We start from the raw sequence: 27,987 nt of genomic DNA, 5'->3' as shown, positions 1-27,987 counted from the left end.
GCAGCATTAGGCTCTGTATGAAAGGACCAAGCATTTTCCAGGTCTTTTTGTTCACTTTTCTTTCCTCTTCCCTCATCACACCATCTCATCATATATTCTGTGGTTGATTTCCAGTCAGCCTCCTTGCAGGAAAGATCCCTGCAGAAATCAGGCATCGCAAGAACACATCGTGCAAGTAGATAACAAAGCTGTGCTGCATGCTGGTCGACTGCCACATGCGGCAAGTGTCAAATGAAAAACCAAAATCAGGCCGGGCAGGGTGGCACACATGCCTGTAATCCCAGCATTTTGGGATACCAAGGCAGGCGGATCACTTGAGGTCAGAGTTAAAGACCAGCCTGGCCAAAATGGTGAAACCCATCTCTACTAAAAATATAAAAATTAGCCAGGCATGGCGGTGGGCGCCTGTAATTCCAGCTACCAGAGAGACTGCCGCAGGAGAATCACTTGAACCTGGGAGGTAGAGGCTGCAGTGAGCCAAGATCAGGCCACTGCTCTCAAGCCTGGGTGACAGAGCAAGACTCTGTCTCAAAAAAAAAAAAAAAAAAAAAAAATCACAACTTAAACAGTCTAAACAGTCAGATCAAACGGCTGAAAAACTCTATTTTTCTTTATATTATTGAGACTAGTGACTATGTCAAACTGGAAAGCTGCTTAAGACATATTTTGACCAATTTTACCTATCTTAATTAAAATAGGGAGGATGAAATGCTTTGTCTTTGACAGATTATAATTAGATGTTAGATTTAGGTGTTTAATAGACATTTAATAAACTGGCTCAAAAGCTTCTTTTTTAAGGTAGGCTTCTCCCAACTATCTGACATAGATGGACCTCAGAACCTGAAATTTCAAACTCCGTTTGTACACTCATATTGACAGGATTACATAGCTGACTATAATGCTATTATCATTGCTAGAGTGTATACCACATATTTTTAAATAACATTCTATTTCTGACAAGTTTTCTCAATCACAATTCAAATATTCAAAGCATGCAGTTTTTGAGAAAATAACTATAGCTCAATGGCAATTTTATTTAATTATTACAATTAACTAGAGAAATGGAAGGGGTAGTCCATTTAAAACCGATTTCTTATTAGACCTAGATCTTGAATAACTGATCTGATCTGTTTGCTTATAACTAGCTACTTTTAAGATCTCTATAACACTAAGTGAAAATGCCATTCTCTTTTCAGTACAGTTAAAGCTTATTTTTTCAAGAGTTCAAAATGTGTTGATTCACAAGGTTCACCAACTTGTGAACATATATCACTACAATTAAATTCTAGAGTATTTTTATCACTCACCCCTCCCCCCAAAAAACCTGTTAACTATACTCCCCAACTCCTCCTTCCTCCAGCCCCCAGTAACCACTATCTATTAACATTCTCTATGGATTTACCTATTATGGCTATTTCATATAAACAGCATAACATATGTAGACTTTTTATCTGGCTTATTTCACTTAGCATAATGTTCACACAGCTCATCAATGCTGTAGCATGGATCAGTACTCCATTCCCTTCTGTGGCTGAATAATATTCCATCACGTGGATATTACCATATTTTCTTTATTCATTCATCACTAGATGGACATTTGGGTTATTTTCCTTTTTGGCTATTATGAATAATGCTGCTGTGACAATGCATGTACATATTTTCAATTTTCTTGGGTATACCTAGGAGTCAAATCCCAGGGCCATATGGTAATTCTATGTTTAACATTTGATGAACTGCCACACTATTTTCCAAAGCAGCTGTACCATTTTACATCCCACCAACCCCCAGCAATGTATGAGGATTCCCATTTCTCTGTATCCTTGCCTACATTGTTATGGTTCATTTTTCTTCATTCTCTTTTCTTTCAGTTTCTCAGACTAGATAATTTCAATTGACCTGAATTCGTTTGTTGATTCTTCTGTCTGTTCAACTCTGCTGCTGTGCTGTAGTAAATTTTTCATTTGTTATCATACTATTCAAATCCAGAATTTCCATTTGATTTTTTTAAAAATTTCTCTTTATTGATATTCTTTATGTGATGGAATATTGTTCTCATACTTTTTAAAATTTCCTTAGACACGGCTCCCTTTAATTCTTTGAACATATTTTAAATCTCTGCCTAGTAAGTACAGTGTTTGCACTTCCTTATGGACAGTTTCCATAATTTACTTTTCCCATTGTGTATGGGCCATACTTCATCATAAAATCTTTGTGTGTTCCTGTGTCCATTATGGTACTGCCTAGGTTGTCCTTCAGGGTTTTTGCATTTTACATTTAAGTCTTTAATCCATCTTGAGTTGATTTTTGTATATGGGATAAATAATAGGTCTGGCTTTAATCTTCTGCATATGGCTAGTCAGTTTTCCCCACACCTTTTATTGAATAGAGTCTTTACCCCATTGCTTTTGTCAATTTTGTCGAAGACCAGATGGTTGCAGATGTGCAACCTTATTTCTGGGCTCTCTATTCTGCTTCACTGGTCTATGTGCCTGTTCCAAAAGAGTTTCAACAAGGCGTGAATATATATTTTTTATGTTTCTATTGAACATTTTACTTGTGATTTTAGTGCAACATGGTTCCTTGGACATAGGAACGGGCAAAGATTTCATGACAAGACACGAGAAGCAATTGCAGCAAGAGGAAAAATTGACAAGTGGGATCTAATTAAACTTAAGGAGCCTCCGCACAGCCAAAGAAACTATCAACAGACCAAACAGACAACCTACAGAATGGGAGATAATTTTTGCAAACTATGCATCTTACAAATGTCTAATAACCAGCATATATAAGGAGCTTAAATTTACAAGAAAAAAACAACCCCATTAAAAGTGGACAAAGGACATAAACAGACACTTCTCAAAAGAAGACATACATGCAGCCAACAAGTATATTTTAAAAAGCTCAATGTCACTGACCATTAGAGAAATGCAAATCAAAACCACAGTGAGATACCATCTCACACCAGTCAGAATTGGCTAATACTAAAATGTCAAAAATAGCAGATGCTGGCAAGGTTGCGGAGAAAAGGGAACACTAATACACTGTTAGTGTGAGTGTAAATTAGTTCAACCATTGTGGAAAGTAGTGTAGCAATACCTCAAAGAGCTAAAAACAGAATTACTATTAGACCTAGCAATTCCATTACTGGGTATATACCCAGAGGAATATAAATTACTCTACCATAAAGAAACATGGACAAAAATGTTCACTGCAGCACTTTTCACAATAGCAAAGACATAGAATCAACCTAAATGCCCATCAATGACAGACTGGCTATGTGGTACATATGCACTGTGGAACACTATGCAGCCATAAAAAAGAAAGCGATCATGTCTTTTGTGGGAACATGGATAAAACTGAAGGCTTTTATCCTTAGCAAACCAACGTAGGAACAGAAAACCAAATACCATGTCTTCTTACTTATAAGTGGGAGCTAAATGATAAGAACTTATGAACACAAAGAAGTAAACAATAGACCCTGCTGTATACTTGAGGGTGGAGGATGTGGGGAGGGAGAGCAGCAGAAAAGATAACTATTGGGTACTGGGCTTAGCATCTGGGTAATGAAATAATATGTACAAAAGCCCTGTGGCACATGTTTATCTATGTAAAAAGCCTTCACGTGTACCCCTGAACCTAAAATTTAAAATTTTTAAATATTAAAAATCTGTTATAAATGGAGTATGTAGTCTATTTTCATTTGATATAATTATTACTCTTGTTCAATTTAGGTTTACCACTCAGATACTTGTTTTTTATTAGACATAGGTGTTTTTGTCTTTCCTGGCATATTTTGACTTAATCAAATGTTTTTGTATTTTCATTGTAATTAAACTATTCCCATTTTAGTGATATAATTTTTTTTAATGGTTGCTGTATGGATTACAATATGCATTCCACAACTTATCACAGCCCTATTTAGAGTTACTTTTGATGTATTTCATGTAAAATGTAATAACCCCCAAACCATAATTTCATTTACTCTATTGTCCTTTACACTATTGCTATCAAATATACTATATCGATATATATTATAAACATTATAAGTTATAATTTTTACTTTTAAATAAAGAGAAAATATATAGTCTTTTTATTCACCTGCATGTTTACCAGTTGCCTTAACACAGTGGTGTGTATGTTGGTAGGGGGGCAATCTAGGGGTTAGAGGACAAGGATGTTGCCAACTATGCTACAATTCACAGAATAGCCCTCCCCACTTAAGAGAGAATTATCCAGCCCCAAACATTAATAGTACCAAAGCTGAGAAACCTGCCTTAAGATAATGTGCATTGTTTTTATCTGGTTGCTCTCAAGATTATCTCTCTATAACTATGGTTTTCAGCATACTAACTATAATGTGCCTTGGTAAAAATTTCCCTCTATTTATCCTGCTTTGCAGGGCCCCTGAGCCTGTTAGATCTGTAAGTTTTCTGAAGCAAATTTTGAAAATGTTTGACCATTATTTCTTCAAGTAATGTGTGCCCCCATTATCTTTCTCTTCTTCTCCCAGGACTCCATTTACATACATTTTAGACTGCTTGGTATTTTCCCTCAGGTCCCTGAGAATATGTTCACTGGGCTTTAAAAAATCTCCTTTCTTTGTGTTCTTTAGATTGAGTTGTCTTCATGTTAACTGAACCTTTTTTTCTGACCTCTCCAATCTTCTGCTATGCCCTTTTAGTATATTTATTTCAGATACTACAGTTCTCATTTCTAAAATTTTTCAGTTATTTTTTAAATTGCATTTTAGGTTTTGGGGTCCATGTGAAGAACATGCAAGATTATTGCATAGGTACACACATGGCAGTGTGATGTGCTGCCTTCCTCCCCATCACCTGTATCTGGCATTTCTCCCCATGTTATCCCTCCACAACTCCTCACCCCACACTGTCCCTCCCTATTGCCCCCCCGACAGACCCCACTGTGTGATGCTCCCCTCCCTGTGTCCATGTGTTCTCATTGCTCAATACCCACCTATGAGTGAGAACATGCAGTGTTTGATTTTCTGCTCTTGTGTTAGTTTGCTGAGAATGATGGTTTCCAGGTTCATCCATGTCCCTACAAAGGACAGAAACGCATCGTTTTTTTATGGCTGCATAGTATTCCTTGGTGTATATGTGCCACATTTTCCCTGTCCAGTCTGTCATCAATGGGCATTTGGGTTGGTTCCAGGTCTTTGCTATTGTAAACAGTGGTGCAATGAACATTTGTGTGCATGTGTCCTTATAGTAGAATAATCTATAATACTTTTGATATATACCCAGTAATGGGATTGCTGGGTCAAATGGAATTTCTAGTTCCAGGTCCTTGAGGAATCGCCACACTGTCTTCCACAATGGTTGAACTAATTTACACTCCCACCAACAGTGTAAAAGTGTTCCTATTTCTCCACATCCTCTCCAGCATCTGTTGTCTCCAGATTTTTTAATGATCGCCATTTTGACTGATGTGAGATGGTATCTCAATGCAGTTTTGATTTGCATTTCTCTAATGACCAGTGATGATGAGCATTTTGTTGTATGTTTGTTGCCCTCATGTACGTCTTCTTTGTAAAGTGCTGTTCATGTCCTTTGCCCACTTTTGAATGGGCTTGTTTTTTTCTTCTAAATCTGTTTTAGTTCTTTGTAGATTATGGATATTAGCCATTTGTCAGATGGGTAGATTGCAAATATTTTTTCCCATTCTGTTGTTGCTGATTCACTGTAATGACTGTTTCTTTTGCCGTGCAGAACCTGTGGAATTTGATTAGGTCCCATTTGTCTATTTTGGCTTTTGTTGCCAATGCTTTTGATGTTCTGGTCATGAAGTCCTTGCCTATGCCTATGTCCTGAATGGTTTTGCCTAGGTTTTCTTCTAGGGTTTTTATGGTATTAGGTCTTATGTTTAAGTCTTTAATCCATCTGGAGTTAAATTTTAGTGTAAGGTGTCAGGAAGGGGTCCAGTTGCTGCTTTCTGCACATGCTAGCCAGTTTTCCCAACACCACTGATTAAACAGGAACTCCTTTCCCCATTGCTTGTTTTTGTCAGGTTTGTCACAGACTGGATGGTTGTAGATGTGTGGTGTTGCCTCTGAGGCCTGTGTTCTATTTCATTGGTCTATATCTCTGTTTTTGTACTAGTATCATGCTGTTTTGATTACTGTAGCCTTGTAGTATAGTTTGAAGTCTGGAAGTGTGATGCCTCCCACTTTGTTTTTTTTGCTTAGAATTGACTTGGCTACACGGGCTCTCTTTTGGTTCCATGTGAAGTTTAAGGTGTTTTTTTCCAGTTCTGTGAAGAAGGTCATTGGTAGCTTGATGGGGATAGTGTAGAATCTGTAAATTACTTTGGGCAGTATGGCCATTTTCACAAAATTGATCCTTTCTAACCACAAACATGAAATGTTTCTCCATCTGTTTGTGTCCTCTCATTTCCTTGAGCAGTGGTTTCTAGTTCTCGTTGAAGAGGTCCTTTACAGCCTTTGTTAGTTGTATTCTCAGGTATTTTGTTCTCTTTGTAGCATTGTGAATGGCAGTTTGTTCTTGATTTGGCTCTCTTTAAGTCTGTTATTGGTGTATAGGAATGCTTGTGATTTTTGCACATTGATTTTGTATCCCGTGACTTTGCTGAAGTTGCAGTTTATCTGTTTCAGGAGATTTTGGGCTGAGAAGATATACAATCTTCTAGATACACAATCATGCTGTCTGCAAATAGAGACAATTTGACTTCCTCTTTTCCTAATTGAATACCCTTTATTTCTTTTTCTTGCCTGATTGCTCTGGCTAGAACTGCCAATACTATATTGAATAGGAGTGGTGAGAGAGGGCATCCTTGTCTAGTGCCAGATTTCAAAGGGAATGCTTCCAGTTTTTGCCCATTCAGTATGATATTGGCTGTGGGTTTGTCGTAAATAGCTTTTATTATTTGAGATATGTTTCCTCAATACCTAGTTTATTGAGGGTTTTTAGCACAAAGAGCTGTTGAATTTTGTCAAAGGCCTTTACTGCATCAACTGAGATAATCACGTGGTTTTTGTCTTTGGTTATGTTTATGCGGTGAATTACATTTATAGACTTGTGTATGTTGAACCAGCCTTGCATACCTGGGATGAAATCTACTTCATCATGGTGGATAAGCTTTTTGATGTGCTGTTGTAATTGGTTTGCCAGTATTTTATTGAAGATTTTTGCATCTATGTTCATCATGGATATTGGCCTGAAGTTTTCTTTTCTTGCTGAGTCTCTGCCAAGTTTTGGCATCAGGATGATGTTGGTCTCATAAAATGATTTGGGAAGGATTTCCTTTTTGGATTGTTTGGAATAGTTTCATTAGGAATGGTACCAGCTCCTTTTTCTATGTCTGGTAGTATTCGGCTGTGAATCCATCTGGACCTGGCCTTTTTTTGGGTGGCAGGCTCTTAATTGCTGCCTCAACTTCAGGCCTTTTTATTGGTCTATTCAGGGGTTTGGCTTCTTCCTGGTTCAGGCTCGGGAGGATGCAAGTGTCCAGGAATTTATTCATTTCTTCCAGGTTTACTAGTTTATGTGCATAGAGATGTTTGTAATAATCTCTGATGATGGTTTGTATTTCTGTGGAATCCCCAAAAGGCGATAAAGCTGATATCCCCTTTATCACTTTTTATTGCATCTATTTGATTATCCTCTCTTTTCCTTTTTATTAATCTGGGTAGTGGTCTATTTTGTTGATCTTTTTGAAAAACTAGCTCCTGGATTTACCGATTTTTTTTTTTAAATGTTTTGTGTCTCTATATCCTTCAGTTCTGCTCTTAGTTATTTCTTGTCTTCTGCTAGGTTTTGAGTATTTTTGGTCTTGCTCCTCTAGCTCTTTCAATTTTGATCATAGCGTGTCGATTTTAGATCTTTCCTTGCTTCTTACGTGGGCATTTATTGCTCCATATTTTCCTTTAGACACTGCTTTAAATGTGTCCCAGAGATTCTGTTATGTTGTGTCTTCATTCTCGTTGGTTTTGAAGAACATCTTTATTTCTGCCTTCATTCAGTTATGTTTTAGTTTATATCTCTTGGCAGAGATTCCATACCTGTTCATTATTAAGTTCCTAAACACATTTACAATACTTGTTTTATGGTTATTGTCTACAAGACCAACATCTGGGTCACCTTGGGGTCAGTTTTTACATTTTCTTTTAATTGTGTGTCACATTTTGTTGCTTCTTCAACTATCTAGTAATTTTGTTCTTCTGGAAATACTGATCACTGTGATACATTGTAGAGGCTATGAATTCTATTATCTTACTCTGAAGAGTGTTGATTTTTGTTCTAGAAGGAGTTAACTTTGCTGAACACAAACTCCAAACTCTGTCTCCTCTGTTCTGGAGAGGAGTTGAATCTCTTCTCAGTTCTTTCAGTCTTTCAGCTGTTTTCTACCAGGTCCCCTGGAGTTTCCCTCAACACACAGTTTAGGGGGCAGCCAACTGTATTTGGGTTAAGTTTACACATAGATTTTGAGGCTCCTTCCTATGCAACTCCCTCTTTTCCACAATTTACCCCTTTCACTTTACAGCCTTGCTAATAGTCCTGAACTCTGTCCTCTGACTCCTCAAGGCAGTAAGACTGCAGCTTTCTCCTTTTAGGGAGTGATATTAGGCAAAAAGGTACAGAAAAACAAGTACCACACAGTGATGTTTCCCTGTTTCAAGGACTAATTCTCCTGTTTCTGCCTGCTTTTAGTCATTCATTCTCTAATGCCTTCAAGCGGTTGGCTTTTATTCATATTTAGTCCAGTTTTAATAATGGTTAACTGTAGGGAGATAGTATGATACAAGCAACATCATCAATACTGGAAATGCCAATTAGGTTTTTAAATCTGATATTTTCATTGGAGATAAAGATTATTTTGTCCCTCTATGCCCTGACATATTCATCTCTCCTAATCCATACACAGAGCAGCCCACACAGTTTCTCTGAATTATTACTTCCATTTCTGAAGAATTTCTCTATGGCATAATGAAAATAATGTGGCCTTTGGAATCAAGAAATTATTTATCAACTATATGAACTTGGAGAGATTATTTACCGCTTTGTGCTTCTCCACTTGTATTATGAAGATGGTCATTTAAATCTCACAGGGTTGTTAGAAATATTAATTACTTATGTCACAAAGCATATAGCAAGTGCTAAAAAGAAAATAAAAGCTTTTGGTTCCTTTCCCTTAGACCTCTTCCTCCATCCCAGCAGTGGAAATGGTAGAAGGAATTCCTAACACACGACCACCTTTTTCTATAATAGTTACTTTAGTATTCCATTAGTTTAATTCCATTTACTTTAATGTTTCATTAGTAACATTTAATTAAGTTTACTTTATAAGGAGGAAAGAACAAGAGAGAGAAAAAAAATCCCATTTTATGAACAAGCATGCACTAGAAGCAGGGACTGTTGAAGGAGACACTGAACACAGGGAGGATTCATTCCCCCACCATATCTCTGGGCAACCAAGTGTGGAGGCAGGAAGACATACAACAATGCAAAAGGCATCATCATCACAGAATTTCTCCATGTGTGAATGAGACAGTCTTTCTATGGATATGATAAATATACAATACATCACAGTGATCTTATAAGCAAAACTGCTAAGAAGGCGGCACACTTAAAAGGAAAAGTAAATTCAAAAAATTTTAAAGCTTAAATATGTATTTAATGAATTTTTAAAAAATTTACTGTGCTTTTCCTGTTTATAAAGTTTGTTTCTTGAAAAGAAAAGAACAAATTGGAATTGTACAGGACTGTATCTTATAAATTTTATAATTAATGTCTTTACTGAGTCATTACTTCAAATGTTATCTAACAAAGAACTGAAGATGAGTCTTATGAATCAATATAAGAGAATGCCTTCGGATTGCCGCAATTCATGATCACTGTTCTTTAAATAGAGATATACTGTCACCTAATCACATCATCTAGCCAATTCATATTTTTCCATCTTATCTCAGGTATATAACAGAAGTCATATATTTCACTAATGTCCAGCTGCACCATTTTTACAGAACTTGAGCTGTTTCCAGTACTCTATTATGAAGGCATAATCAGGGGTCAATTGTTCTAAGTGGTTTTCTTAAAGCTGCTCCAAGGAAATCAAAGTGGAGACAAGGCTCCAACAAACAGGGTGGAGCTGAGAAGAAACTGGCTGTTCTAGGAAAATAAGAGTCACAACTGATAATTATAAGACTCTCAAGATTCCATAATCACACAGGGCTAAGATGATATATACTCAGCTTACACCACTAACAGTCAGCTGAAGAAGAGCCACAGCAAAACTGACATATTTAAATAATGACTCAGTACATCTTATTAACATAATACTTTTATGTTATTGATTGGTTTAGAAGTTAACACAGTAGTGTCTATAAATATGATCATCTTTCTACATCTATAAGCAATGGAGAAGAAAAGAGGCCTTCTCTTGGGTTTCTTAGGTCTACACTAGTGCAAACCAGAGATTAGCAGCATTATTCTATAAAGAACCAAATAGTAAACATTTAATCTTGCAGGCCATATAGTCTCTGTTGTCATTGCTCAATTCTTATTATAGCATGACAGCACCACAGACAATAGGTTAATTGAATAGATATGGCTGTGTTACAATGCAAATTTATTTACAAAACCAGGTGGTGGGCTAGATTTGGTCTATGGGCTGTTTGCTGACCACTAGGTAAACAATGAGAGGTAAGTATCTAGTGCAAAATGATACTAAATAATGTCTTGAACACATTCCCAGTTTTCAAATGATGAGTAAGAAATACATAGATCAGTGCAATTCTGTTTTCCTATGTTAATAATATAAAAATCACAATTTCATATTCCGTGAACTCAATATATAGTCCAGTTTTTCTATGTATCATCACAACCTAAGAATTATTTACCTGTGCATAATCGCCAAAAGGTGGAGAATAAGCAATGCACTTTTCCAATGTGTGTTGAGATTCACTTCCCTGAGAGATTGCATCCAGAATGCTGCTTGCAATTCCAGTCTTATGAAGAGTGGTTTTACTTGCAGGGGCTAAAGGCAGAATCAACAAGTTTATTTTATTTATTTTATTGTAAATTTATTTGTTCAAGTTATTTTAAATAAATTATAAATGTTTTAAACATAAATTATATTTTATTAAAAATTATAACAGCATATTATCAAACACAACAAAATTTTAGTTTACCAATATACAACTAAACAGATATATTTTCCCCTGGGAAAATACAGTATATCATACTGTCTCATTCATTTGAAACAACTTAAAATGGACACTTGTTCTATGAGTAAATAATTTTGGTGGAAAGGTTAAAAAACACGTATGTCTGGCTGGGCACAGTTGGCTCATGCCTGTAATTCCAGCACTTTGAGAGGCTACAGTGGGAGGATCACTTGAGCCCAGCCAAGTGGGTGAAACCCTGTCTCTACAAAAAATACTAAAAATAGAAAAATTAGCCAGGAATGGTGGTACATGACTGTAATCCCAGCTACTTGGGAGGCTGAGATATAAGAATTGCTTAAACCTAGGAGTCAGAGGTTGCAGTGAGCAGAGATGGAGCCACTGCACTCCAGCCTGGGTGACAGAGTAAGACTCTGTCTCACAAAAAAAAAAAAAAAAAAAGCTGGGCATGGTGACACATGCCTGTAGTCCCAGCCACTCAGGAGGCTGAGGCAGGAGGATCACTTGGAGGTGGAGGCTGCAGTAAGCCAAGATCACACCACAGCACTCCTGCCTGGGAGAGAGAGAGTGAGACCTTGTCTCAAAAATAAAAATAAAAAAAATAAAAAAAAACAAAACAAATAAAATGTGTGTGTGTGTGTTCTCTAAAACAAGGCATACAAAATGTAAATTAGCCATTCTTATTAATGCAATAATTGTCACCATCAACTTTTAGACCAGATTAATACATAACAGGTATACTAGAAGTGCATTTACATTTTTTCCAGCTCAAAAAAATTACAAATTAATGTTTGGATTCAAGGATATTTTTCTTTTTCTTTTTTTTTTTTTTTTTGAGACGGAGTTTCGCTCCTGTTACCCAGGCTGGAGTGCAATGGCTCAATCTCGGCTCGCTGCAACCTCCGCCTCCTGGGTTCAAGCATTTCTCCTGCCTCAGCTTCCCAAGTTGCTGGGATTACAGGCACGTGCCACCATGCCCAGCTAATTTTTTGTATTTTTAGTAGAGACTGGGTTTCACCATGTTGACCAGGATGGTCTCGATCTCTCGACCTCGTGATCCACTCGCCTCGGCCTCCCAAAGTGCTAGGATTACAAGCTTGAGCCACCGCGCACGGCTGGATTCAAGGATATTTCATAAAATACAGAGGCTGTATATTAAAAATGAAATTCATCTTTCATCTCTTTTTATTTAATCCTATTCTTCTTCCCAGAGGAAATAGTTTAGAATTTACTTTTTCAGTTTTACTTCATGCATTTACATACTCATGTATATAGATGTAAGGATATATAACTTTAAATAAACATAAATGGAATCATTTTATGTGTATATTTGCCAAAATATGCTTTAGAGTTCATGTTGTATCAGAATACATAGATATCCCTCAAGTATAAAGAAAAAATAGTTGCACAGTATTCAATTTTATGATAAACTATTTAAGCATTCCCTATTAACAAATATTAAGTATTTTCCAGTTTTCCACTATTTACAACCAACGTTGCGGTGAACATCTTTGTGCCTAGAGCACATCACCTTTCTGATTTTCTCTTAAAACAGTATTTAAATGAATAGTTGATTTATAGTAATTGAAGGCTTGAGGGGGATCCTCCAAAAAGTAAGTGAGAATTCAACTCCCACCAATTACTGGTAGCGCATACATTTTGAGGGCATCCAAATACTCAAGATATATTAGATTACTTACAGGTTTAAACTTCTGGTTAAGAAAAATGATTGTATATGAGTTGTAATGTTTTCCTTAAATAAAATATGCATTTTGAGTGTCTTAATTATTCTTTCAATTTAAAGAATAATGTAGGCGTTAACTTGGTCAATAGGTATTATTTGCTTCCACTAAGTCAAAAATTAAAGTAAAACTTACTATAAAAAGTATTCAATAAAACTCCACAACAAGAATACTGAGCCCCCACTTACATGATAAGCACACACTGGGCAACACACTTGCCAAATTCAAGTATGGGTTTTTACTGAGCCGAATTTCTTTTGGTGGTTCTCCCAAGAGTGAAGTCTGATTCTTAGAGGCAGCCTATTTAACAAAAACAAAGCAGGGGGTACTTATTGAGAGGTACCTGAAAATAAAAACGAAGAATATAGAAATACTTATTTTTCAATACATCTAGTGTACTTACAAAATATTTAAGGATGTTGACTAAAATTATCACATTTCACCTGCTATTAGTTGTTCAAACAGGTTTTAAAAAACTATGCTAGAGTCATTAGAACTTCAGAACTAAAAGAGAATGAAAGGACATCTTGTACAACCTTCTCACTTGGATCAGGAAAGAATTTCTTCACAAGAAAAATCAAATTCCACATCTCTTTTCCAGAAATACTAATATATACATATGTATATAATATATGTGTGAGATGGAGACTCACTCTATTGCCCAGGCTGGAGCGTAATGGTGCAATCTTGGCTCACTGAAACCTCTGCCTCCCAGGTTTGAGCAATTCTCCTGCCTCAGCCTCCTGAGTAGCTGGGATTACAGACACACAACACCAAGCCTGGCTAATTTTTTTGTATTTTTAGTAGAGATGGGGTTTCACCATGTTGGCCAGGCTGGTCTCAAACTCCTAACCTTCATGATCCCCTTGCCTTGGACTCCCAAAGTGCTGGGATTACAGGCATGAGCCATCATGCCCGGCCTGTTATCAATATTTTAATTTAGATTTTTTATTTTATATTTTATGACCAAATAATAAAAGCAAAGTTTTCAACCTCTGGTACTAAAAATAATATCAAACAAAATAAACGAGTTTAATAAACTCCAACTCCATATTTAGATAATGCTAGAAACACACATTTCTTGAAAATGTGTATCAGTATATTTTTATGTAATTAGTTAGGTGTAAGGATTCTAGTACAGTTGACCCTTGAAACATGGGTGTTAAGGATGCCAACCCACTACACAGTGGAAAATCTATGTATAACCCTTAACTACCCAAAAAATGAACTACTCATAGGCTACCAATAGCAAACAATTAATACACAGTTTGTATGTTACATGTATTATATATTGTATTTTTACAATAAAGGTGGAGAAAAGAAAATGTTATTGAGAAAACCATAAAGAAGAGAAATACATTTACAGCACTGTAGGGTTTATCAATAGGAATAATGATGTCTTCTGTTTACAAAATGAATCTGTCTGAAATGGTGGACAACAGCAGCTGTAGACATCAATCTGTGGTACACGTCAAGTAATTTGACTTTTTCTTAGAATGTCATGACACTGCTTCTTGAGCACTTTTAGTATCACTAGTGGCATTTTATACGGATCCCAGGATGTTATTCGAGGTTTGTGGTATTGCACTAAACATGATGAAAAATATGCAAGCATTATCAGACATCACTTTATACTGTAATAATTAATTTACTGGAGAGATGAATGGCTCACATGGAGACGATTAGCAACACACAGCATTTTAAGTGGCTACTCTCGACACTTGAGCTTACTGCAACAGGAACAGGAGGTAGCTACAAAATTATCACAGTAGTACAGTATATACTACAGTTAATTTTATGCAGTTATGATTTAATGGCACATCTTTATGTTGGTTTACATTTCACTTGACTGTGAATGGTGCCATTTATGTTCTGTAAGTATGTATGTTACTTTTGATAAATTTTAAACTTTTTTTTTTTGAGATGGAGTCTTGCTCTGTCACCCAGTCTGGGGTGTCATCTCAGCTCATTGCAACCTCTGCCTCCTGGGTTCAAGTGATTCTCTGGCCTCAGCCTCCTGAGCAGCCTCCTGAGCCATTCATTTCTCCAGTAAATTAATTATTACAGGTGTGTGATACCACACCCAGCTAATTTTTGTATTTTTAGTAGAGACAGGGTTTCACCATATTGGCCAGGCTGGTCTTGAACTCCTGACCTTGTGGTTCACCCGCCTCAGCCTCCCAAAGTGCTGGAATTACAGGCATCAGCCACTGCTCCCGGCCAAATTTTAACTATTTAATAATAGGTTTGTGTGTATGTTATGGTAGTAAATTACAAAATAAACTAATATCTACATATATTTTATGCATTCATGACATACATAACTTATTGTTTTCAATATTTCTAGGCTATAGGGTTCATTTGTGAATTTTTTCAAATTTTTTCAAATTTCTAAAAAATATTCCACTGTATTTATTGGAAAATACCCAAGGACAAGTGAACCTGTGCAGTTAAAACCTGTGTTGTTCCAGGGTCAACTGTATATAGAAAACTCAACGATGACAACAAAAATGAATCTGATTTAAAACGGGCAAAAACTTTAATAGACATTTCTTCAAAGAAAATATACAGATGACCAATAAGCACACACAAAAATACTCAACATCACTAATCATTACGGAAACGCAAATCAAAACCACAATGAGATACCACTTCACACCCATTAGGCTGGCTGTAACTATGCACTGAAAGTTTAAGTCTCCCCAGAATTCATATGCTGAAACCCTAAGCCTCAATGTGATGGTCTTAGAAGGTGGGGCCTTTGCGGGGTAATGAGGTCATGAAAGTAGAGCCCTCAAGCGTGGGATTAGTGCTCTTATAAGAAGAGACATGAAAGGGCTTGCTCCAGCTGTGTACCATGTAAAAACGGAATGAAGAGACGGTCATCTGCAAACCAGGAACAGTATCCTCATCAGACGATGAATTTGCTGGCATCTTCTCTTAGAACTCCCAGCCTCTCAAACTGTGAGAAATAAATGTTTGTTGTCTAAACCACCCAGTCTATAGTATTTTTGTTACAGACAGCTAAAACAGAAAACAAGTGTTGGCAAGGATATTAGAAAATTAGAATCCTTGTGCACTGCTGGCGGGAATGTAAAATGGTGCAGCTGCTGCTGAAAACAGGATGACAGTTCCAACAAAAATTAAACATGCATTATGATATAATCCAGCAATTCCATTTCTGGGTATATACCCCAAAGAAATAAAAGCAGGGACTCAGATACCAATGTTCACAGCAGCATTATTCATAATAAACAAAAGGTAGAAACAACCCACATACCCATGGATGGCTGAATTAAAACATGGCATATACGCACAATGGAGTATTATTAGGCCTTAGAAAAGAAGGAAATTCGGATATGTGCTACAACATGGATGACCCTTGAAAACATGCCAAGTGAAGTGAGCCACACAGAGAAGGACAAATGGACAAATATTTTGTCACCTAGGTACCTAGAATAGCCAAATTCATAAAGACAAAAAGTAGAAACTAGTTATCTGGGCTAGTGGAAGGGGAAATGAAGAGTTATTATTTAACAGGTACAGGTTTCGGTATGAGATGATGAAAAGGTTTTGGAGATGAAGAGCGATGATGTTGCACAACAATATGAATGTATTTAATGCCACAGCACTCTATACTTAAACATGCTTAAAATGGCAAATTTTATGTTATGAATATTTTACCACAATAAGCAGAAACTGTGGATGCCATCCCTGTCTCCCTGAATAAAATTCTCAAAGGTTGTGGAGTCAGAGTCCAAATCTCTCCTTTTTCTTTTTTTTTTTTTTTAGCACTAGAGGTGATTCTGGAAACAAAAAGGTAGCCTCCAGACTTACTGGTCAACACAATATTAAAGATGCAGGTCTAACCAACTAAAGCAAATTATTTCAGCGAAGTCTAAAATCTCATAATTAAAAAACACTGAGGTTACCTGGTCCAACCCCTACTGACAGAAAGAGGAATCATTTCTATTAACACAACATCCTTTACAGATGCTCGCCTGGGGTCGGCTTAATTGCTTTTGGTGATATAGCATTCACATCTCTGTGAAACAGTTAAGCTTTCTCTTTGCTTAAAAGCTTGAATTGTTCTTTCTTATATTAAGGCTAAATCTGCTTTATTGTATGTTATACTTAATTGCTAGTTCTGCCCACTGGAGGTACACACAATACCATATGACCACTCTTTGAATAGGTTTAACAATGTCTATGTTTGGTTGTCCATTTCCAGGTTCCATATATCCATTTCTCCTGAATTATTCTTCACAGGACTAATTTTCCAGAACCTGCCCCCATTTTGGCTGTCCTCTTGTAGACAGGCTCATTTGCCCATTATGTGAATCACAGTTCTTCTAAAGACTCATGAGGCTTTCAATGAATTAAAGATTGCAAAGAGATATGAAGTATTCATATATGAATTTTATTTGTATAATTTGTCAATAACCCAAGAAATGAATACTGCAGATAAATTTTTAAAATTCATTCTTTAAAGAATTGCCAGTTGGGTGCAGTGGCTCACATTGGTAACACCAGCACTTTGGGAGGCCGAGGCGGGCAGATCACCTGAGCTCAGGAGTTCAAGACCAGCCTGGCCAACATGGTGAAACCTCATCCCTACTAAAAATACAAAAATTAGCCAGACATGGTGGTGGTATACAAATGTAATTCCAGCTACTTGGGAGGGTGGCAGGGGAACCGCTTAAACCCAGGAGGGTTTAAGCCAGGCAGAGGTTGCAGTGAGCTAAGGTCATGCTGCTGCACTCCAGCCTGGGTGACAGAGTGAAACTCAGTCTCAAAAACAAACAAACAAAAAGAATTGCCTCAGCTTTCTCAAAGTACAATTGTAGTGCATTCTAGTCATACCTCTTGTTATGACTAGGTAACACTAAAATGTCTTACAAATTCAGTATTATTATTTTGACATCTGAATACAAGAAACTACATGGATTTTTTTCCTTACAAACTACTCAAGCCTAAGTTTTATATCACTTACAAACCAAAGTATTTTAGGGTACAAATATAATAAAACTTAGATGTACTTTAGTCAACCTACTTATTATAACATTTACAAATATCAGTGGTATATAAATCAATAAAATGACTGGGTAAAAACTTCCAGAATTAAAAGAGAGACCAGATTCATTTGAACAAATCAGAGCTTAACAGCTGGTTTTAATATTTTTCAGATAAAATTGGTTCTGCCTTTAAATATTAAAATACTATGATTAGCTACAGAATACATATTTTAGAAAAAAGTATATTTTAAAGAACAGCATTACTATGTACCTAGAAAGCCTTATAAATAACATTATGTTCTTACAAGGAATAAAGAATCCACATTTAAATTATTTATAAGAGACGTAACTCATTTTACACAAATATATTTACACATCTGTGTGCACACACAGTTTTCTTACCCCTGAACTTATCTCTGTGCCTTTTGGCTGGCTTTGCTGCTGTTTCTGGTGTCCCGCATGCAAGCTTCCAGCAGCAAGGTTTGGAAAGCTCTGAAGATAAGGCTGCGGCCCTGAGAAATTTCCTTCTGCCATTCCCACCATGGCTGGCTGCTTCTCCTGAGTATTACTGTGCCCTGGCCCAGCCTGTCCAGCAATGTGCTGATTTGCAAAGAATGGTAACATGCCCATTCCAGCTGTTATCGTTGTTTGAGTTGGAATCAGGCTAGTTGCTGTAGTAAACCACAAATGCAAAAAGCTTTTAGTTAGAAAATATTTATTCACAATAGTCCTTTTGATTTTGTTAAGTTATGAACAAAATGCAGGGAAATGAATTTTGTACCTGTTAGATAAGAGCAAAAGGTAAGGTTAGAGGTTGTTAATTAGGAGTTTCCTTTATAAAAAAAAAAAATCTGCTTACAATGGTAATGATGCTCTTATTTTCAGCAACTTTCAGGGTAACCTCAATGATATAAAATTTTTAAAATTTAAAATTCTATATATAATTTTAAATTACATATTGTTAAAGTTGAGAGCAAAGTTTGTGTAATTTTTGGCATTTAAGATCTATTAGTGCTTTTTTTTAATGCCTAGTCATTGCAACTTGACTGCTTCCATAACTGAAGGAAATAATTAAGTTTTAAGTTTAAAAAGTTATCTGAAATTAAAATTCAATAAAGTTTTATTGAATCCAATAATAAATTTGGTTAGCTGACTTCCATCAGCTCACGAGAACTAATAATACATATTGTATCACAGGTATCAAGTTCAGTGTTGTCATATTGATAACTTGAAATCAGTCACAGTATTCACACACAGAAATGCACAAATGCTACAAATCAAGACTTTTTTTTAATCTAGAGAGATGACTGTTAAACACTTATCAGCACATCACTGGTTTTTTAAAAACCGCATTTTAAAATAGATAAATACTAAAATTAATAAACGAAAGTTTTATGTTTTTATTTATAGAAAATAACAAGAAATTCTAGAATAAATAAAAGGGTTTTGGTTTATTTTTGAGTCAGGGTCTCACTCCCACTGCCAAGGCTGGCATGCAGTGGCACAATCATGGCTCACTGCAGCCTTGACTTCCTGGGCTTAGGTGATTATCCCACCTCAGCCTCCTTGAGTAGCTGGGACCACAGGCATGTGCCACCATGCCTGGCTATTTTTTTTGTATTTCAGTAGAGGCAGGGTTTTGTCATGTTGCCCAGGCTAGCAAATAAAAAGTTTTAATAGGAAAATTCTGAACTATTCCAGTTTTTAAAAAATTTATAGGTCAAAATTAAATGGAAAAAGCTAAATGATAACTAAGTCAGATTTACCATTTTACAAATTTACTAAACATATTTCTTCAATTATTTTTAGTAATAATCATTTAGAGATGGATACTTTGGTTCCCCTAAGTTTTAGCAATATAGTTATTTGGACCCTAACTTTTCAGTGTTCTTAAGGCAGCATATACTAAAGCGAATAGTTTATTATTTAATCTAACACAATAATATATATTTACATAAGCTTTGAGACATAGAACATTTAATTTTTTGGAAAGACATACCCCATGATGTCACCACATTTCTTTACTGGCTTAACTTTAGTCCAGTCAATTTCAACAGTCAGAACGAAGTTATTTGACCACTGGACAAAAGGTTCAGTAAGCTACTCATATTTGACTTTTTTTTTTTTTAAATTACTGGTGGCCATTCTGTTTTTACTCAGCATGCTCACTTCTAAGCAAATTTCAACTAAGCTTCAAACTGAAAATGCCTTTCAAAATGACATTCAAATAAGATGTCTAACACCCTCCTCCTGTTTTCCTACCAAAAAAACTTTTTGTTTGCCATGTTTTTAGAAGCACATAGTATACACATTAGTTTTGACTACTGATTTAGAGGTTATATTTTTTAAATAATACAAATAATCAAACTTCAAATTAATAAATACAAGATTTTTAAAAACAAAAGTGAAGGGTTTCTTATCCAAGCAACAATTAAATGGATCCCTATGTGCTCTCAGCCCAGTGAGCAGCATGTCTGTCTCAAATGGATCTGTGTCTTTACCTTAAACTGCTATGAACCTGCATAAAATATTAAAGCATATCCAACAGGGAAAGTCTTATCTTGGCATGGAAGCAAGTCCATCAATAACTTATCCATATTAAAAACAGAAAAGCCAAGAGAGTTCTCAAAATTTTAAATGACTAAATAAAACTCAAATTTGATCTCCCTGTAAATAAAAGTAGAACATAGGTAAACATCTTTAAATCTCAAACCTGACTGTTTACTGACTTCTCAGTAAATACACATCATTTACTTTTATGTACTTCTCCATGATGATGTCCCAACTCCTTTTTCAATGGAAGCACTGACCCTATCCCTAGTGCGGTCTGAAGTACCACAGCTGGGGGCTCTCCAAGTAAGCCTGGTTTCTACAAAAGAAGAAAAAAAAGTAAGATTTTTGCCCATGGCCATAAGATATAACCTTAAAAAAGCTACACATCTGAACATTTATAAACAACCTGATCCACAGCCTGATTCTATAAAAGAAATGAACTGATTTTAAGAGAAAAAAATGATATCATACTTACATTATTAGTATGAATATTCTCAAACTTCATTAATTGCTGTTGTGCCAGTGGTATATGAGAAAGATTCTGAAGGAATAAATTAGAAGTATTACCCATAACTGAGCTCTGTGAAAACAACAAAACATTGTTAGTTTAGTCTTGAAAAGTTACTTGTTGTATAACCCAATTCATTTTAAAGTTCAATTCTCCAGTCGTTCTGAGTAAAAGTAATTGCTTCTAAACATAATATTTCACTTTCCAACTTATCAGGCAAAGCTAATTATTTCTGTTAATAGTATACAGAAAGGGGCCATGCAGTCATGAAGTGAATTCTATATTCTTTCATCCTTCTTCCCCTCCTTTCACCCCTTTTTGGTTTCAATGACAGTGACATTCTATTCATTCATTTATTTATTTATTCACTGAATCATTCAACAAAGATTTATTGAGCACTTTCTATGTGCCAGGCACTGTGCTACTTAGTGAGAAATACAGTAAGATCTGCCCTCATAGATCTTAAAATCCCCTAAGGAAGGGAGACATTAGTTAATCAAAAAACATATGATTACACCTGGTAATCACATGAAGGAAAAATACAAGGGGCTTTGAGAATAGTGGAGGAATTTTATTTAGCCTGGAAGGTTCAAGGAAGGTTTTTTTGGAGGAACTAATTCCTGTACTGTGATCTGAAGGCTGTAGTTGAAATCTTGGGGGAATTAGGTGATGATGGGGTGGAAGTATTCCAGGAAGAAGGAGCAGCAGAAGCAAAGACCAAAGGAAGAGAAAACAAGGTCCTTTGAGGACCAAAACTAGGCTGTTGTAGTGAGACAGTGATGTGCAGTGAGTTGAGAGGCAGGAGGGGCCAGCTCTAATGTATGGGTCTTAAAGACACAATCTGCATTTTTGTCTTTCTCTTAAAACACAGAGAATATTATCAATACTCTGAACTTCCCCTCTCATGTCACTCTTCACTCCTTACTGTAATTAACTGTTTAATATGTTTTCCCTACTGGTTGAAATTATATAATAACATAGACTTTAAATGTTACATTCCACACCAGAGCCTCAATGATGACCACAACGTCTAATACATATATGTCAGATACTGAAAATACATTGAGTGAATGAATAAAAACTCTATAATGTATCATCAAGTCCTGTGTTAAATTCTAAAGATGGAAAATAAAAGCCAGATTTAGGACCAGACATTTATTCATTCAACTTACATTAAACATCTATTATATATTGTTTGATTTGTAATTATGATTCTATGTTTTTTAAACAGCATCTGAAATTAATGAGTAATGTTTATCTCTAATATTATGGACATTTAAATCTATAAACAGACATTTAAAATACTTATCTAAAAAGGTAGAAACCATATACTCTATTCTCATATATAGAGTTTTAAAATAATATTCATTAAGAATTAAGCATTACTGTTCATTTATATTTTCTTTCTAGAAAGATTTTTTTTTGAGTTAAGACCACATAAGAAGCCCTGTTTTGAACAACTGATTTATTATCTAGAAAAAATATACCACTTTCCTTCTTAATGCCATACAAATTGGAATCAATAATACTTATCGTGGTACGTAATTATACTGCTTTGATTAGCTTAACTGAACCTGATGTACTCATTATGATTTTACATAGCTATAAATTTATTAAAGATTTTCTTTAAAAGCAACATACTCATTTAATTTCTTGAGAACTTTAAGTGTTAAGAGCAAACAAAAGATTCACTTCAATTTTTTTTTTTTTTTTTAAGACAACGGAGTCTTACTCTGTTGCCCAGGCTGAAGTGCAGTGGTACAGTCAGCCCACTGCAACTTCTGCTATGCTGCCCACCCGGCCCTGGGTTCTAGGGATTCTCCTGTCTCAGCCTCCTAAGTAGCTGTATCTACAGGCTTGTGGGACCACACCCAGCTAATTTTTCAATTTTTAGTAGAGATGAGGTTTCACCATGTTGGCCAGGATCGTCTCCATCTCTTGATCTTGTGATCTGCTCACCTTGGCCTCTCAAAGTGCTGAGATTACAGGTGTGCGCCACCAGGCCCAGCCCAAATATTTAATGCTTCAGTACTCAAAGTGATTGACCTACCTGATGTGCTTTATTCAAATGTAAAAATGCAGGAGAGATAGATGGATTCATCAGATGTGGCAAGCTGTGAGGTGTTCCAAGAACTGCTTTGAGAAAATAAAAGTAAAAACTTTAATACATACATGGAATTAAAATTTTTAAAAAAACAAGCTTCAAAAAGGGTAAATGAATATTTCTTTAAACTATTAACAAATCCACTCAAAGTTCAATGATATAGTGATCTTGTCACTGGTCAAGTGATAGGTATTTTTCCCTGAGATTCAACCCTGGAATTTGTTTTAAAATTCAAAAGCCTTCTGTCATAATTGTAAAACTCCACACCTAGGCTTAATCTTCTCTAGAATTTAGTGCAACAAAATATGTCCACTTTTTAATAAGCACAATACTCACTGAATTCATGTTACTTACTCAGCTTTTTTTTAGTTATTTCAGGGATTTTGGCAGAGGGTAAGAGTAGGGGACAAGAGACAATCCTTGTTCTTGAAAAGCTTACATAAAATCCAATTGAGAAGACAATATATGTACACAAAAATATTTACATAATAAAATTAAAAGAAACTGCAAAACTGTACACAGAGATAAAAGGAATAAATGGTAACAATACTATAATCAAGTCTAAGAGTCTAAATGCCAGAGTGCATTTCACAAGGGATGCTTTTAGAATGGAAAACTGGAGAGAGAAAAAAATTATGTTTCAAGAACTATGGTCGTACACCTGTTATATAATTCTAGTCTCATCAGTTGTTTTAAATTTTTTTTCTGCAATTTAGACTAACTCTGCTTACTCCTGTGAACCAACCAGTAATCTGGCTGTTGCTGAGAAGAAACAAGAGGGATGGGTAATGTAAAAGTCTGGATCAATATTCTAATTCTGGACATGTAGTGGAATGAGCTAGCAACCACATATCAGCTTGGTTTCCAACAGTTGCCCAGTTTGTGGAAAGCCTTTTCATTTAGTTTGCTTGGGATAATATTGCTTATTTTGCTCTACTGTTGTGGAATATATTGCTGTTATACTCTTTATGTAGAAATTTAGGATAAGCATACTGAATGTTTTCTTTCTTTTTTAAATTTAAGACGGAGTCACACTGTCACCCAGGCTGGAGTGGAGTAGCGTGATCTCAGCTCACTGCAACCTCCACCTCCAGGGTTCAAGCGATTATTCTGCCTCAGCCTCCCAAGTAGCTGGGTAGATGCATGCTACCACGCCCAGCTAATTTTTGTATTTTTATAGAGACAGGGTTTCACCATATTGGCCGGGCGGGTCTTGAACTCCTGACCTCAAGATCCACCTGCCTCAGCCTCCCAAAATGCTGAGATTACAGGTGTGAGCCACTGCACCCAGCCCTGAATGTTTTCTTAAATCATGCATTTATTAATCTTCCAGATAACACCTTTTGTTGGAACTCAAGAGTTACCAATGGCCCTCAACATACTGATGCTTTCTAACTGAGCTCCTGTCTACCCTGAATACAAGAGACCCTAATTGGCGGAATATCATAGCCCCTATTCAGCCCTCAAGAAGTTACAGAAGGTGGATCTTCATCCCTTTACAATCCTTATGATTAAGAGTCATAGGAGAGTCGCCACTTCAACTGAAAAAAAAAAAAAAGAGGCGTCTGAGGCAGGGAGCCAGGTGATCAGGCTCTGCCAGTCCCAACCCCACACAAAAAAAATAATCTGAAACACTCTGGATTGACAGTTTCACAGCAAGTACAGCTGAACCCTGGACAGTGCAGATCTGTGGGGAAGGGATGTCCACCATTACCGAGGCAGTCCACCACTACTGAGGTATTCCGCCATTGCTGAGACAGCCCCACTTTGCCAAGGCAGCACACCACTACAGAGAGAGTCCACCATTACAGAGATGGGCAGCTATTGCCAAGGCAGTTCCAACTATACTCCTATAAATAGGACAGCAGGGAACTTCACACAGCAGCTGGGCGGAGCCCACAGCAGCTCAGCAAAGCCTCTGCAGGCAGACTGTAACTAGAATGCCTCCTTGCTGGGCAGGGCAGCCCTGAAAAAAAGGCAGCAGCACAACAGAAACTTAAAAATAAAGCCCTAACTCCCTGGGATAGAGCAACTGGGGGAAAGAAAAGGCGTTTATGAGTTCTGCTGAAGCAGACTTAAACATACCTGTCCAGCAGCTCTGAATGGAACAACAGAGCTCACAGCTCAGTAGTTGAGCTCCTATAAAGGACAGACTGTCTCCTCAAGCAGCTCCTTGACCCCTGTATATCCAAAGAGTCACTTCATAAAGGAGAGCTCACACTGTTATCTAGCAGGTATCCTTCTGGGAAGAAGATAGCAGAAGAAACTAGCAGCAACCGTTACTGTTCTGCAGCCACTGCAGGTGATCCCCAGGCAAGCAGTGCTTGGAGTGGACTCAGCAGTCCTACAGCAGAGGGGCCTGACTGTTAAAAGGAAAACTAGAAACAGAAAGAAAGAACTTCGTCATCAACAAACTGGATGTCTATTCAGAAACCCCATCTAAAAGTCTAGAACTACAAAGTTGGGAAGAAACTAGTGCAAAAAGGATGAAAACACCCAAAACCAGAATGCCTATCCTCCTACAAGGGATCAAAACGCCTCACCAGCAAGGGAACAAGGCTGGATGGAGAATGAGAGTGATGAATTGTCAGAAAAAGGCTTCAGAAGGTAGGTAAAAAGAAACTTCTCTGAGCTAAAAGAACACATTCTAACCCAATGCAAAGAAACTAAGAACTTGAAAAAAAGGTTTGACGAAATGCTACAAGAATAAATAGCTCAGAGAGGAATACAAGTGAACTGATGGAGCTAAAAAATGCAACACAAGAACTCCGTGAAGCATACACAATTGTCAACAGCCAAACTGACCAAGAAGAAGAAAGGCTTTCAGAGGTTAAAGATCAACACAATGAAATAAAATGAGAAGGCAAGATTAGAGAAAAAAGAGTAAAAATGAATGAAAAAAGTCTCCAAGAAATATGGGACCATGTGAAAAGACCTAATCTAGGTTTGACAGGTATACCTGAATGTGACAGAGAGAATGAATCCAAGCTGGAAAATACTCTTCAGAGTATTATCCAGGAAAATTTCCCCAACCTAGGAAGGCAGGCCAATATTCAAGTCCAGGAAATACAGAGAACACCACAAAGGTACTCCTCAAGAGAAGCGACCCCAAGGCACATAATCAACAAGATTCACCAGGGTTGAAATGACAGAGAAAATGCTAAGGGCAGCCAGAGAGAAAGGCTGGGTTACTCACAAAGGGAAGCCCATCAGACTCACAGTAGATCTCTCCGCAGAAACCCTGCAAGCCAAAAGAGAGTGGGGGCCGATATTCAACATTCTTAAAGAAAAGAACTTTCAACCTAGAATTTCATATCCAGCCAAACTAAGTTTCATAAGCGAAGGAGAAATAAAATCCTTTATGAACAAGCAATTACTCAGAGATTCATCACCACCAGGCCTGCTTTACAAGAGCTCCTGAAAGAAGCACTAAACACAGAAAGGAACAACCAGTACCAGCCACTCCAAAAGCATACCAAATAGTAAAAAGCATCAACACAATGAAGAAACTGCATCAACTAATGGGCAAAACATCCAGCTAGAATCAAAATGATAGGATCAAATTCACAGATAACAATATTAACCCTAAATGTAAATGGGCTAAATGCCCCAATCAAAAGACACAGACTGGCAAATTGGAAAAAAGCCAAAACCCAATTGGTGTGCTGTATCTAGGAAACCCATTTCACATGCAAGGATACACAAAGACTCAAAATAAAGGCATGGAGTAAGATTTACCAAGCAAATGGAGAGTTAAAAAAAAAAAAAAAAAAAAAGCAGGAGTTGCAATCATAGTCTCTGATAAAATAGACTTTAAGCCAACAAGGTCAAAAAAGACAAAGAAGGACATTACACAATGGTAAAAGGATCAATGCAACAAGAAGAGCTAAGAATCCTAAATATAGACGCACCCAATACAGCAGCACCCAGATATATAAACCAAGTTCATAATGACTTACAAAGAGACTTAGACTCTCACACAATAATGGTGGGAGACTTTAACAACCCACTGTCAATATTAGATCAACGAGACAGAAAATTAACAAGGATATTCAGGACTTGAACTCAGACCTGGACCAAGTAAACCTAATAGGCATTTACAGAACTCTCCACCCCAAATCCATAGAATATACATTCTTCTCAGCATTACATCACACCTACTCGAAAATTGACCACATAATTGGAAGTAAATCACTCTTCAGCAAATGCAAAAGAATGGAAATCATAACAAACAGTGTCTCACACCACAGTGCAATCAAGTTAGAACTCAGAATTCAGAAACTAACTCAGAACCGCAAAGCTTCATGGAAATTGAACAACTGGCTCTTGAATGTTGACTGGATAAACAATGAAATGAAGGCAAAAATAAAGATGATCAGGCCGGGCGCAGTGGCTCAAGCCTGTAATCCCAGCACTTTGGGAGGCCGAGGCGGGTGGATCACGAGGTCGAGAGATCGAGACTATCCTGGTCAACATGGTGAAACCCCATCTCTACTAAAAATACAAAAAATTAGCTGGGCATGGTGGCGCGTGCCTGTCATCCCAGCTACTCAGGAGGCTGAGGCAGGAGAATTGCCTGAACCCAGGAGGCGGAGGTTGCGGTGAGCCAAGACCGCGCCATTGCACTCCAGCCTGGGTAACAAGAGCAAAACTCCGTCTCAAAAAAAAAAAAAAATAAAGATGATCTTCGAAACCAACGAGAACGAAGATACAACATACCAGAATCTATGAGACACATTTAAAGCAGTGTCTGGAGGAAAATATATAGCAATAAATGCCCACATGAGAAGCAAGGAAAGATGTAAAATTGACATCCTATCGTTAAAATTGAAAAAGCTTGAGGAACAAGATAAAAAAAAAAAACTCAAAACCTAGCAGAAGACAAGTAATTACTAACATGAGAG

At 36.7% G+C, this 27,987-nt stretch overlaps 1 protein-coding gene across 4 annotated transcripts in view; it reads right to left on the bottom strand.

The window, feature by feature from the left end:
• The window catches only part of RAVER2 (ribonucleoprotein, PTB binding 2), a 108,498-nt gene that overhangs the window by 19,498 nt on the left and 61,013 nt on the right, over positions 1-27,987 (bottom strand). For 2 of the 4 annotated variants that reach the window (XR_012512443.1, XM_039473545.2), the window contains exons 6-11: positions 23,030-23,115; positions 20,947-21,051; positions 20,673-20,787; positions 18,321-18,589; positions 13,092-13,203; positions 10,877-11,013 (exon numbers count right to left, since the gene is read on the bottom strand). Coding sequence is in view for 3 of the 4 variants with exons in the window: in XM_039473545.2 (XP_039329479.2) it covers positions 10,877-11,013; positions 13,092-13,203; positions 18,321-18,589; positions 20,673-20,787; positions 20,947-21,051; positions 23,030-23,115 (824 nt within the window). In the remaining variant the exon portion in view is untranslated. The remainder of the gene's footprint in view (positions 1-10,876; positions 11,014-13,091; positions 13,204-18,320; positions 18,590-20,672; positions 20,788-20,946; positions 21,052-23,029; positions 23,116-27,987) is intronic. The other 2 variants (XM_074380956.1, XM_010348132.3) reach the window with 2 other exon arrangements.

Source organism: Saimiri boliviensis, chromosome 11 (assembly GCF_048565385.1).
Source record: "Saimiri boliviensis isolate mSaiBol1 chromosome 11, mSaiBol1.pri, whole genome shotgun sequence".
NCBI lineage: Eukaryota > Metazoa > Chordata > Mammalia > Primates > Cebidae > Saimiri > Saimiri boliviensis.
This window is presented reverse-complemented; position numbering and strand designations above follow the sequence as displayed.